Source organism: Pezoporus flaviventris, unplaced genomic scaffold, assembly GCF_033815535.1.
Source record: "Pezoporus flaviventris isolate CSIRO_AGI_PZ_B2104156 unplaced genomic scaffold, CSIRO_AGI_Pfla_v1 ptg000530l, whole genome shotgun sequence".
NCBI classification, from domain to species: Eukaryota; Metazoa; Chordata; class Aves; order Psittaciformes; family Psittacidae; genus Pezoporus; species Pezoporus flaviventris.
The window spans coordinates 156,873-168,605 of record NW_026893077.1 but is presented as its reverse complement, the minus strand read 5'-3'; the positions used below and the strand labels follow the sequence as shown (position 1 = coordinate 168,605).

Sequence of the window (11,733 nt, the reverse complement as noted above, 5' to 3'; positions counted from 1 at the left end):
TCGCCTGCCCAAGGAGGAGGCAGGTTCCCATTTCTACAGCCCTCAAGCCCTGGAGGAGGTGACCTTTGGGGAGCTGCAGCTCTGGTGCTCTCTGCAGTGATGTCCTTCAGCTCCAGCTCTGCCCAGGGCACCAGAACCTCTTCTTCCTCCTCGTGTGGGCCCCAGACTCCCTCTCGCTGCAGCACTTGGTGATGGTTCCATGGGGCAGAGATCTCACAACAGAGATTTCCCTTGGCAAAGCTCAGCCTCATTCCTGCCTCCTCCCTCCCTGTGCCATGGCTGTGGGGTACCCTGGATCCCCATCCTTCACCTAACAGCAATACTGGGACCCCTGGGTGCTCCATCCCTGGGTGCTCCCTCCCTTCTTCCCCCTCTTGGGTACTTGAATGGTTGTTGGGGCTGCTCAGCCTGGAGAAGAGAAGCTGTGGAGAGCTCAGAGCAGCTTCCAGTGTCTGAAGGGGGCTGCAAGGATGCTGGAGAGGGGCCTTCATCAGGGACTGGAGCGACAGGACAAGGGGTGATGGGTTCAGACTGGAACGGGGGATTTAGGTTGGAGATAAGGAAGAAGTGAGGGTGGTGGGACACTGGAATGGGTTGAATGGAGAAGCTGTGGCTGCCCCATCCCTGGCAGTGTTCAAGGCCAGGTTGGACACAGGGGCTTGGAGCATCCTGCTCTAGTGATGGGGTCCGTACCTGTGGCAGGGGCTGGAGCTGGATGAGCTTTAAGGTCCATTCCATCCCATTGCATGATTCCTCCCCAGAGTGGGGATGCAGTCAGTGCCCCTTCAGCCTCACCTTGTTCCCACCTCTTGGCTATCTTCAGCCTCACCTGCATGGAGCAGGGCCCCTAAACCACTGCTTCCCCCTGCCCTGCCCCTGCTCTGGCTGCTGGGTCCCTGCTGTGGGTGCTCTGTCCCCAGGGGTGGCCTCACCCCTCGGTCACACTCGGCCACGTCAGGGCCCCGTGCTCGGGGCCATGGGGCCACAGCAGGGCCTGACTCAGCCCCGCTATGGGCAAGGGAACTGGTGTCTGGGTGCAGGTCCCTGTCCCTGGGACCCCTGCGGTGACGCGGGGACAGCTTAAGGGGTGGCTCCATCCTTGGTGCTTCTCCATCCCCTTCACTGTGCCCCGGGAGGGCCCATCCCTGCACCCATGGTGGGGTGATGATGGTGATGATGATGATGGTGATGATGATGATGGTGATGATGATGTCCCCGATGTGATGGGGCTGATGCCACCGGGCTATGACCAAGGTTTTCTGCTTGTCCCGGGCAGGAGCCTCGTGATGAGGTGCCCGTCACTGCAGAAAGCACCGTCTGGTCCTGCTTCCCCCTGTGCTGCTGCGGGGTCAGGGCTGAACTGGGCACCAGTGGCCGAATCCTGCCCTTAGTGGGGCAGCAGCCCTGGTTTGGGGACATTGGGGACAGAGATAAGGCCCCGTCCCCTGCTCCAGGTGTCACACAGCATCCCTGGGGGGAGGGTTTCATCCTGCCCTCATCCTTTGGGACCACTGTGTCCCAAAGCAAGCGGGTGCTCAGCTCCCCTTGGGAAGCAGTGTGGGTCTCCCGGGAATGCGGGCAGCCCGTGGGGCAGGGCTGTGGGACAAGGAGATGTCCTTAGGGCAGGACATCGCTGGAGCAGGATCCAGAGCCACCAGCCCCACAGCTGGGGCTGACTCAGCATCACGTGAAGCCGGGAGGGAGCCGCTGCTGGATCCCCCCCTCCCTTCCCGGTCTCCTCCTTCCCTCCACCCCTGGAGCAGCTCCCAAAACTTTCCAGCTGCCGCTTGAACTTCCTCAATCCGGGAGCATAAAAGAGCCGCGGCCGCAGCGCCCGCATCCCGGTCCTGGCTGCGCCGTCCCCTGCCAGCACCGTGCTGGGGTAAGGATGGGGCCCATGGGCGGAGGGAGACCCCCAATGAGGCCTCCCTGGGGTGCTTGGGTGGCTTTTCCCTAGGGAAACGGGGTCCTGTGGGGCAGCAATGGGACTCGAGAGCTGCCAAAGGGGAAACTGAGGCAGGGAGCATTGAGCAGGGCTGCGGGTCCCTGCTCTGGGGGTCTGGTGAGGAAGTGGGGTGAGGGGGTAAAGCAAAGCGCGTGGATGGGGCCGGGGGTCCTCCCCATTGCTCTGTGCGCCCCACATGGGGTTTCCCTGTGCCTCGGGGCAGCTGGCGAGGCGCCGGCGTTGGGAACGGGAGCCAGGAGTCGGGGCTCATGTGATGCTGCTCCCGGCCAGCGTGGCCCCGGGATGGGAGGGGGATCCTGGCCCAATCCTGCTGCTGGTGGATGTGGGGTCCTGGGCTCCCCCTGCCCCTATGCAGGGAGGGAACGGGGTCCCCCTGGGCTTAGAAGTGGGGTGGGCGCAGGGTCCCATTCCCCTACAGTGGTGACGGGCACAGGACCCTGTCCCCTTCCCCGGCTCAGTCTCTGTCCCCATCCACAGCGCTCAGCTCGTCCCCAGGATGTGGTGGCCCACGCTGCTGGCCCTGCTGGTCCCTGCGGTGGCCCAGTTCCAGGCGGAGCGGGAGCTGGATGCCCAGTGGGACCTATGGAAGAAAACCCATCGCAAGCAGTACAACGGCGAGGTACGGGGAGCGATGGCCCCACGGGGCGGGTGGCCATGGGGCTGTCCCCGTGGGTTGTTGGAAGGAGGACAGGGGCAGGACCCCCTTCACCCAGCTCCATCTCACCCCATGGTGCAGGAGGACGAGGCGGCGCGGAGGTTGATCTGGGAGAAGAACCTCAAGTACATCAACACCCACAACCTGGAGCACGCGTTGGGCGTTCACACCTTCGAGCTGGCCATGAACCACTTGGGTGACTTGGTGAGCGTGGGGTGGGAGAGAAGGGGCTGAGCACACCCATGGGGCTGCGCTCATCATCTCCTTCCCCAGACCAGCGAGGAGGTGCTGAGGACGATGACAGGGTTGAAGGTGCCCCGTGGCCGTCCCCGTCGCAACGAGACGCTCTACGTCCCTGACTGGACCGAGAGGGCCCCGGCGGCCGTGGACTGGAGGAGGAAAGGCTACGTGACCCCTGTCAAGAACCAGGTAAGCGGGGTGCTGCTGGGGGTGCCTGGAGCCGGGTGCCCGGTGTCGCCCCGGTGTCACCCCGGTGTCCCCATAGGGCCAGTGCGGCTCGTGCTGGGCGTTCAGCTCGGTGGGTGCCCTGGAGGGGCAGCTCAAACGCAGGACGGGGAAGCTGCTGTCCCTCAGCCCGCAGAACCTGGTGGACTGCGTGGCCAACAACGACGGCTGCGGCGGCGGGTACATGACCAACGCCTTCGAGTACGTGCGGCAGAACCGCGGCATCGACTCCGAGGACGCCTACCCCTACATCGGCCAGGTCCGGGGCTGGGGCACGGGCTCCCTCTGCTCCCCTCCACCTGCCCCTTCGCCTGCCCTTGACCCTGCTGCGCCCCACAGGACGAGAGCTGCATGTACAGCCCCACGGGCAAGGCAGCCAAGTGCCGCGGCTACCGCGAGATCCCCGAGGGCAACGAGAAGGCGCTGAAGAGGGCAGTGGCCAGGATCGGCCCCGTCTCGGTGGGCATCGACGCCAGCCTCCCCTCCTTCCAGTTCTACAGCCGCGGTGAGGGGCAGCTCGGGGAAACTGAGGCACGGGGGGTGCTCTGGGCCCTGGGTGACCCCGCTCCTGTCCCCCCCCCCCCCAGGCGTGTACTATGATGAGAGCTGCAACGCCCAGAACATCAACCACGCGGTGCTGGCGGTGGGCTACGGCACGCAGAAGGGCACCAAGCACTGGATCCTCAAGAACAGGTACCTCAGGGCACCGGGGCCGCTTGGCTCCGCCGGGTTGGGCTCCACCGGCGGCTCAGGCTCTGCCTTTTCTCCCCATAGCTGGGGCGAGGAGTGGGGCAACAAGGGCTACGTGCTCCTGGCGCGCAACATGAACAACGCCTGCGGCATCGCCAACCTGGCCAGCTTCCCCAGGATGTGAGCCCCCATCCCGCTTCCCAGCTCCCCTCCTTGCTCCCCGTCTCCGAAGCTGGTGTTGCTCCAGGGGAATCTCTGCCTTTCCATGAGAAACCTCCCCAGGAACGGGGGGAGGCCCCAGCTCCCTATGGAAGTTGGGATGAGCTCCCCCCAGCTCCTTTGCCGTGCCGGGTTCTGCCTTCCCATGGCCACAGACACTCAGGGCCGGCTCCAGAGAGTCTGATCCGCCCGGAGATGCTTGTGCAAACCGCCCCTGTTCCTCTGGGAATGGGACATCCCCATGGAGAGCACTGTCCCCCTGCGCCCCAAGGCAGGATGCAGGGAATGATAGGACTTTATTTTTAAATAAACACTGTTGGGAATAAACTCTGGGGCTGGGTCCTGTGGGGCTGGGTCCTGTGGGGCTGGCCCCATGGTGGGGAGGGGCTGGAGTGGTGGCAAAGTCCAAAAGGGGCAGGAGCTGATGGTAAAACACGGCTGATGCCTGGGGTGAGGTGAGGAGAGAAGATGCTGCTGGGGGCTCCTTGCAACACACCAGTAGCAAGGTCGGGGCTCGGGTCTACCCCATTCACCCCAATAGCAAGCTGGGAGCTCAGGTCTACCCCGTTCACACCGGTGTAAAGGCAGCTGGGGTCTACCCCGTTTACACTGAGCACGGCTCCTGGGCTTGACCTCCTCCTGTCTCTCGGCTCAGCACCAAGTCCCAGGAGCACCCAAATCACAGCAGCAGAGTGGGAGCCCTGCTCCTGGCCCTCCATGAGCCCCATGGGAGCCCCGCCATGGATGCGTGGCCCCTCGTGTGCCCCCATTCCCGGCCGGCATCGCGTGTCCCGCTCCGGCTGCGCCCACGGGAGGCTCGGCCAGCGCTGCTCCCGCTAAATGAAAATGAAATCAGAGCATTTCCTCACTTCCTGGCTCGTGATTTGTCTGCTGAGCAGGCCCGGAGGCCACGGGCAGCCCGGCAGTGGGGACGCTGCTCTGTCCCCACTGACCCCACACACGCTGCAGGTCAGTGCCCAGCACCGGGAGAAGCCTTTCCAGGTACGTTGGGTGCTTTTGGCTTTAACCCTCCCCCGGTGGGGGAGGATGGAGCTTGGAGGAAGTAAAACTGCAGGAGGATGTTTCGGTGTTGACTCTGGCTCCATTTTAGCTCTGATTTCCCCCAAGCCCTCTCCGGGCAGGGCTTGCAGGAGGTGGCTGGATGAAAATAGGAGGTTCTGGTTTGCTCTTTGCTCTGCTGGAGCCCCAGGTTTGAGAGAGCAGCCTCTTGCCCAGGTGATGGGAGACACCTTCGGGGAGGGTTTCTCAGCAGGGTGGAACCAGGATCGTGTCTGGATGTGTCCCTGTGCGTCGGTGTCCTCGGGGCTCGGGTCCAGCCGACTTCTCCCCTTGCAGGCAGCGAGGCCAGGATGGGATTCCCCTTCCCACCTGGCAGGGGTTGGGAGCACCAGGAGGGGAGCTCCTCTGGGCACTCAGGGCAGGAGCTGGTGGCATCACCCGGTGTAGAAACACCATGAAGGACATGCCAGGGAGCCGAGGTCAGGGATGTCATCACCTCCTGCCTCTTACCCAACCGGATTTGTCACCAAGGGATCAAGCCAGCTCCCATCCCTCTGCTCCTGGCGTTTGTGCCGTGTCGCTCCGGCTGCCAGGTCCCATTGGAGCGGGATGAAGCTGCTGCCTCCCCTCGCCTTCCTGGCCACGCTTGTGGTGGCCCTGGGGCACCCTGACCCTGCGCTGGACTGGCACTGGCAGCTCTGGAAGAAGACCCATGGCAAGGAGTATCGCCACGAGGTAGGGACGCGGCGGTGGGCGGCTCAGGGCGCTGATGGGGTGGGTGCTGCTCGCCATAACCCAGCATCACCCCGTGGGGATGGTTTGATGTGCTCACCCTTTAGAGGGATGGAGTGGGTGCAGTGGCAGCGGGGCTGGGTTTGATTCCAGAAGGAGGAATGGGATCGACGCGAGATTTGGGAGAGGAACCTGCGCCTGGTGACGCTGCACAACCTGGAGCACTCCCTGGGGCTGCACTCCTACACGCTGGGCATGAACCACCTGGGGGACATGGTAGGTACGGGCCACGCTGCTGGGATGGGGCTTGTCTTGGTCTCTCATCCCATAGGAGGGGGATTTAACATGGGTTTGGGGTGGGAAAGCGCCCAGCAGCTCCTCAGCCCGTCTTCTTGTGGGTTCCAGCAGCCATGGACAAACTGCTCCGACATTCCTGTGCTCAGCCTCCCAGTGTGAGGCAATGAGCTGTGAGGAAATAGCTCCTCAGTGCAGCTTTTTGGGTGCTCAGACCCGGTCCTGGTCATTACATATATGTGCAACTCATCCCTCTTCAACGTCCTGAGCTGGTGGTGGTGGTGGTTAATGACACATCCCAGCTTGGAGGGGCGCTGGGGTTGAGCTTTGTGCGTTCTTCTTCTTGCCCTTTCCAATGAATGGGTAGAAACCCAATGTGGAAAGCAGCCGGCCAAGGGCTGCTCAAGCTCAGACACCTCTTGCACACCCACTGGATAGGGGAGACACCATCATGAGCCGCTGTTTTCTCCCCCCAAAACCCAGACCAGCAAGGAGGTGGCAGCTTTGTTAACGGGGCTCAGCATCGCTCCCCGATCCCGGCGCATCTCCGCATCCCGCCCGCAGCCCCGCAGCCGCCTCCCGGACACGGTGGATTGGAGGGAGCAGGGATGCGTCACGGATGTGAAGAACCAGGTTTGAACCCCCCTCAACCCCGTGCCCCCTTCATGTCCTGGTCCCCGAGCGGGGTCTGAGCATCTCCGGGGCTCCCTTAGGGCGCCTGCGGCTCGTGCTGGGCCTTCAGCGCCGTGGGAGCGCTCGAGGCGCAGGTGAAGCTGAAGACGGGGACCTTGGTGTCGCTGAGCACCCAGAACCTCGTGGACTGCTCCATGCCGCAGGGGAACCGGGGCTGCAGCGGCGGGTTCATGACCAGAGCCTTCCAGTACATCATCGACAACGGCGGCATCGACTCCGAGCAGTCCTACCCCTACAAGGCTGAGGTAGGCACCGGAGCCAGGGCCTCCAGTCCCAACCTTCCCTGGGGGACCTGCAGGAATCTAGCGTGGAGCAGCGAGGCCGCTCACCCCTGTGCGGACACCTTCCTCCTCACCCATCTCCCCCCTTCTATCATGGTTTCTTACCAACCTCACCTCATCTTCTCAGCCCTTCCAAACGCAGGGAAGGGACCTTTGGGCTCTGTTTTGGCCCCCAGGTGAATGACTGGACCTGGAGCCAGAATTTCCACAAGTTTCTGTCTGTCCTACATAAATGATTGGGCAACACGTTCCAGGGAAGGGGAAATGGGGCAGGAGGCCTGGGTCCTGCTGTCAGCTCTCCGCATTAATCCATCCTCTGTAGGGTGAGGATGTTCTTTAATAGCTGCCTATAACAGATAAGAGGTCCTGAGACAAGAGGGAGAGGAAAACAAAGATCCCAGTGCTGAAGGTCTTGCTGGCCAGAGACAAGAGGAGGCCTGGAATGACCTTGTCTCAGACCCATGGCTTGGTCCAAGGAAGAAAAGTGGAATAAAAGGCTTCAAACAGCACAAGGCAGCTTCAGAGAACCCCAAAATGCTGCTCCCTCCATCCAGAGGAGGATGGGAAGCCCTGGGCTTCATTTACATCATGAGAAACGTAGGTGAGATGGAAGGACGAGGAAGCGAGGACAGTGTCTCTAGGGAGGTAGGAGTCATCAGAGCTTTCTAGACCACAGGCAGAGCATTGTGTTGCAATGGTTTGGCTGCTCTTGCTGTGGGGAGTTGAGGTGGACAAGATGATCCCTTCAGGTCCTTCCAGCCACCTTTTCCATAGTCCTGTATATAGTACGTAGGTAGTATGTAGTACTACAGACATACTGGATGTAGTAGTACATAGGTAGTATGTAGTACTACAGACATACTGCATGTAGTAGTACCTAGGTAGCATGTAGTACTACAGACATACTGCATGTAGTAGTACCTAGGTAGTATGTGGTACTACATACATACTGGATGTAGTAGTACGTAGGTAGTATGTGGTACTGGATGTAGTAAAACGTAGGTAGCATGTAGTACTACAGACATACTGCATGTAGTAGTACCTAGGTAGTATGTGGTACTACATACATACTGGATGTAGTAGTACGTAGGTAGTATGTGGTACTGGATGTAGTAAAACGTAGGTAGTATGTAGTACTACATACATACTGGATGCAGTAGTACGTAGGTAGCATGTAGTACTACATACATACTGGATGCAGTAGTACGTAGGTAGCATGTAGTACTACATACATACTGATGCAGTAGTACGTAGGTAGCATGTAGTACTACATACATACTGGATGCAGTAGTACGTAGGTAGCATGTAGTACTACATACATACTGAATGCAGTAGTACGTAGGTAGTATGTGGTACTACGTACATACTGGATGTAGTAGTACGTAGGTAGTATGTGGTACTACGTACATACTGGATGTAGTAGTACGTAGGTAGCATGTGGTACTACGTACATACTGGATGTAGTAGTACGTAGGTAGTATGTGGTACCTACGTACATACTGGATGTAGTAGTACGTAGGTAGTATGTAGTACTACGTACATACTGGATGTAGTAGTACGTAGGTAGTATGTGGTACTACGTACATACTGGATGTAGTACTACGTAGGTAGTATGTGGTACTACAGACATACTACATGTAGTAGTACATAGGTAGTATGTAGTACTGGATGTAGTAAAACATAGGTAGTATGTAGTACTACATACATACTGGATGCACTAGTACGTAGGTAGCATGTAGTACTACATACATACTGGATGCAGTAGTACGTAGGTAGTATGTAGTACTACATACATACTGGATGTAGTAGAACGTAGGTAGTATGTAGTACTACAGACATACTGCAGGTAGTATGGAGCAATGGTGGTCAAAGAAAAGAAAGTGAGGAACAAGGTAGAAGGGGGCTGATGGAAACCACACACCTGAGGGTCCCGAGACGTTCCTGGTGCATTCCTGGTGCTCCTCAACTCCCTTTTGTTCCTGCCAGAACGGGACGTGCCAATACAACGCTTCCGCACGGGCTGCCACTTGCTCCAAGTACATTGAGCTGCCCTATGCTGATGAAGAAGCTCTCAAAGATGCTGTGGCCAATGTTGGACCCAGTCTCTGTTGCCATTGATGCCACCCAGCCCACCTTCTTCTTGTACAAGTCAGGTCCGTCCTGGTACCCTGGAGATCTTCTTCACAGCCTTTTCTGCACGTAAAGCCCCTGGGTGGGATTGGGCAAGTTCCTGGGTCTGAGGCAGAAGTTCTTCCCTTGAGGGTGGTGGGACACTGAAATGGGTTGAATGGAGAAGCTTTGGCTCCCATCCCTGGCAGTGTTCAAGGCCAGGTTGGAAGGGGCTTGGAGCAAGCTGCTCTGGTGGAAGGGGTCCCTTCCTCTGGCAGGGGTTGGGACTGGATGAGCCTTAAGCTCCCTTCAACCCAAACCATTCCATGCTTCCATGAAGCTGGAGCTGAGCTCCTGGTTGGACGCACCGATATGCCAAAGCCCGAGGCAGCAGCACTGTGGTGAAGGTTGGCTTTGCCTCCAGGATGAGGTCTTGTGGTCTGACGATGTGTTTCCAACCTCCTTTTGCTCCAGGGGTGTACGATGACCCCCAGTGCTTACAGGAGGTGAACCATGGGGTGCTCGTCATCGGCTACGGCACCCTGGAGGACAAGGATTACTGGCTAGTGAAAACAGGTAAGGACACAACCACCCATCGCTCCTTGTCTCCAGCCTCACTGCCTGTAGGCAATGTCTTCTCCTCATTGACCTCCCACTGCTTAACCCAAACCCCTCACAGCGTCTCAGTGTCCAATATCCATACAGATGGGAGGGAGCCGGATGCAACAGGGGCTGTTTATAGAGCTGGAAGTTGCTCTTGGTCCTGGAATCACGTTGGGGAGCACCTTCATGTCATCCCAGGACCTTTAAATGCTTTTCAACTCCACTTTACACCCACCTTAAGCTCCCCTTATGCTGATGAGTGTTGATGTAACGCAACACAGATCCATTGGGGTTGAAGGGATCTGGAGCTCATCCAACCCCAGGATGGGATGAGGAGCCCTAGGAAGCGGTTGATGAAAACCCTTTCCTGTTTGGGATGAGGACGAAGCTGCTTCACTTCCAGGGAAGGGCATTAACGTTTCCTTGTGTCCCTTTGCTTCCTGTCCCATCCAGCTGGGGCGTGCGCTTCGGAGACGAGGGCTACATCCGCATGGCAAGGAACCACTCGAACCATTGTGGGATCGCCAGCTATGCCTCCTACCCCCTCATCTAGACACGGCATTCCTGAGGGATCCACCTCAGGATCTACCCCAGGATATCCACCACCCCAGAACTACCGACCTCAAGAACCACTTTGTGCCCCTGTGGGCAGCGATCAGCCTGTTGCAGGCTGGGAGGGAGCCTTTGCATGGGAGGATGCTGGGATGCGATTTATAGGCACTTGGGGACTTCTTTTGGGGGGAAAGTGGGGTTGTTTGGGGGTTTCAGAGTAGAATTGTGGGAGCCACAGCTCAAACAGAGGTCGCCCACAATGGAAACCGTGCTCCCCTCTCTCCAGTTCAGCCCTGGGTACGATGACACTGGAATCACTCCCCCTCTGGGCAATGCTGATGCAATTGCAGACGTTCTTTGAGAAATAAAAGTTCACTTTTGCTGTTCAATACCCACTGTCTGGTCTCTGGAGGCAGGAATGGCTGGAATTCTCACCTGGCTCCCCCACGTAAGGACCCCCCTCCACGAGTGATGCTTCACTCCTAACACTGGGCTTCCTCATCCTCCCGCATTACCCACCAAGTATACCCGGGTCCCTGAGCCAAAGCAACCCCACGAGTGGGTTTGCCTTCACCTGAAGCAGGAATAACCCAGAGCTGTCTTCCGCAGCACATCCCTTCATGTGCACCACAGGGACTTATCCACTCTGCAGTGAGTAAAAGTTCATCCCTGTTGGCGGATCCCCTGGTGTTGACCTGGTTGTTATACCCAGAGTGAGATTAAGACACGAACGAGGCCAAATGCTGCTCATCAAAGAGGTTCGTTGGTCACTTACCTAAACCCAGCAGTTACCTTGCTAAGGAAGCTGCGATGGGGAAGGGAGAAACGGCAAAGGGCTCCCTCTCTCGGGGAGCGGTGCCCGGAGCCCCCCGGTGGCCGTGTCCCGGGAGCGCTGGGCTCGTTCCAACCCCGCAGCACCGATTCCAGCCCCGCAGCACAGACCGGGGCCGGTCCCCGCTCTCGGGCCCGGCTCTTCTGGAGCCCCAAACCGCTGGGGAAGGGGCCGGGGACCGGCTCGGCGGAGGGCGCCAGGCTCCGACCCTCCGGGCTGCGCGCACCGGGACCCATCCGGAACCCATCCCCGGCCCTCACGGCAGCCGCAGCCCCACGGGGCCGGTTGTGGGCAGTGACCCCCGCACGGAGAGGCCCCGAGCAGCAAAGCCGGGGGCAGCTCCAGCCCCGGCACCGACGGAAGCCCCGGGGCTCCCGGCTGCGCTTTTGCGCCGCGCTGGTGCCTCAGAATGGACCCGGTTGTGCGGGCACAGCCTGGAAACGCGTTCCCTGCTCCCAGGGAGGAGCGGGCCCGGCTCCATCCCCTGGGGAGGGCTCAGCCTCGCTCCTCCCTCGCTCCCCATCGCATCACCCGCATCCCCGCAGGCACCGCTCACACAAACACGGGAACCGCTCCGCGGCCCCGCGTCTCCTTGGTCCCACAAAGCAGGGTCCTGGAGCGC

The 11,733-nt window shown here is 59.4% G+C and overlaps 2 protein-coding genes across 2 annotated transcripts; both read left to right on the top strand.

Annotated features, from left to right (window-relative positions):
• The first annotated feature begins 2,239 nt into the window (after positions 1-2,239).
• Positions 2,240-4,322, top strand: CTSK (cathepsin K). The gene is made up of 7 exons (XM_061443767.1): positions 2,240-2,585; positions 2,703-2,825; positions 2,895-3,050; positions 3,127-3,345; positions 3,426-3,591; positions 3,674-3,779; positions 3,861-4,322. Exons 1-7 carry the CDS (start codon positions 2,463-2,465, stop codon positions 3,958-3,960), a joined length of 993 nt encoding a protein of 330 aa, XP_061299751.1. The 5' UTR covers positions 2,240-2,462; the 3' UTR covers positions 3,961-4,322.
• An 838-nt stretch (positions 4,323-5,160) lies between these two features.
• Positions 5,161-10,668, top strand: LOC133263905 (cathepsin S-like). Its single transcript, XM_061443768.1, is given in 8 exon segments — positions 5,161-5,750; positions 5,901-6,023; positions 6,525-6,674; positions 6,755-6,979; positions 9,002-9,112; positions 9,114-9,168; positions 9,599-9,695; positions 10,175-10,668. Coding segments are annotated over 8 exon segments (1,116 nt in total). The 5' UTR covers positions 5,161-5,501; the 3' UTR covers positions 10,281-10,668.
• The last annotated feature ends 1,065 nt before the right edge of the window (positions 10,669-11,733 follow it).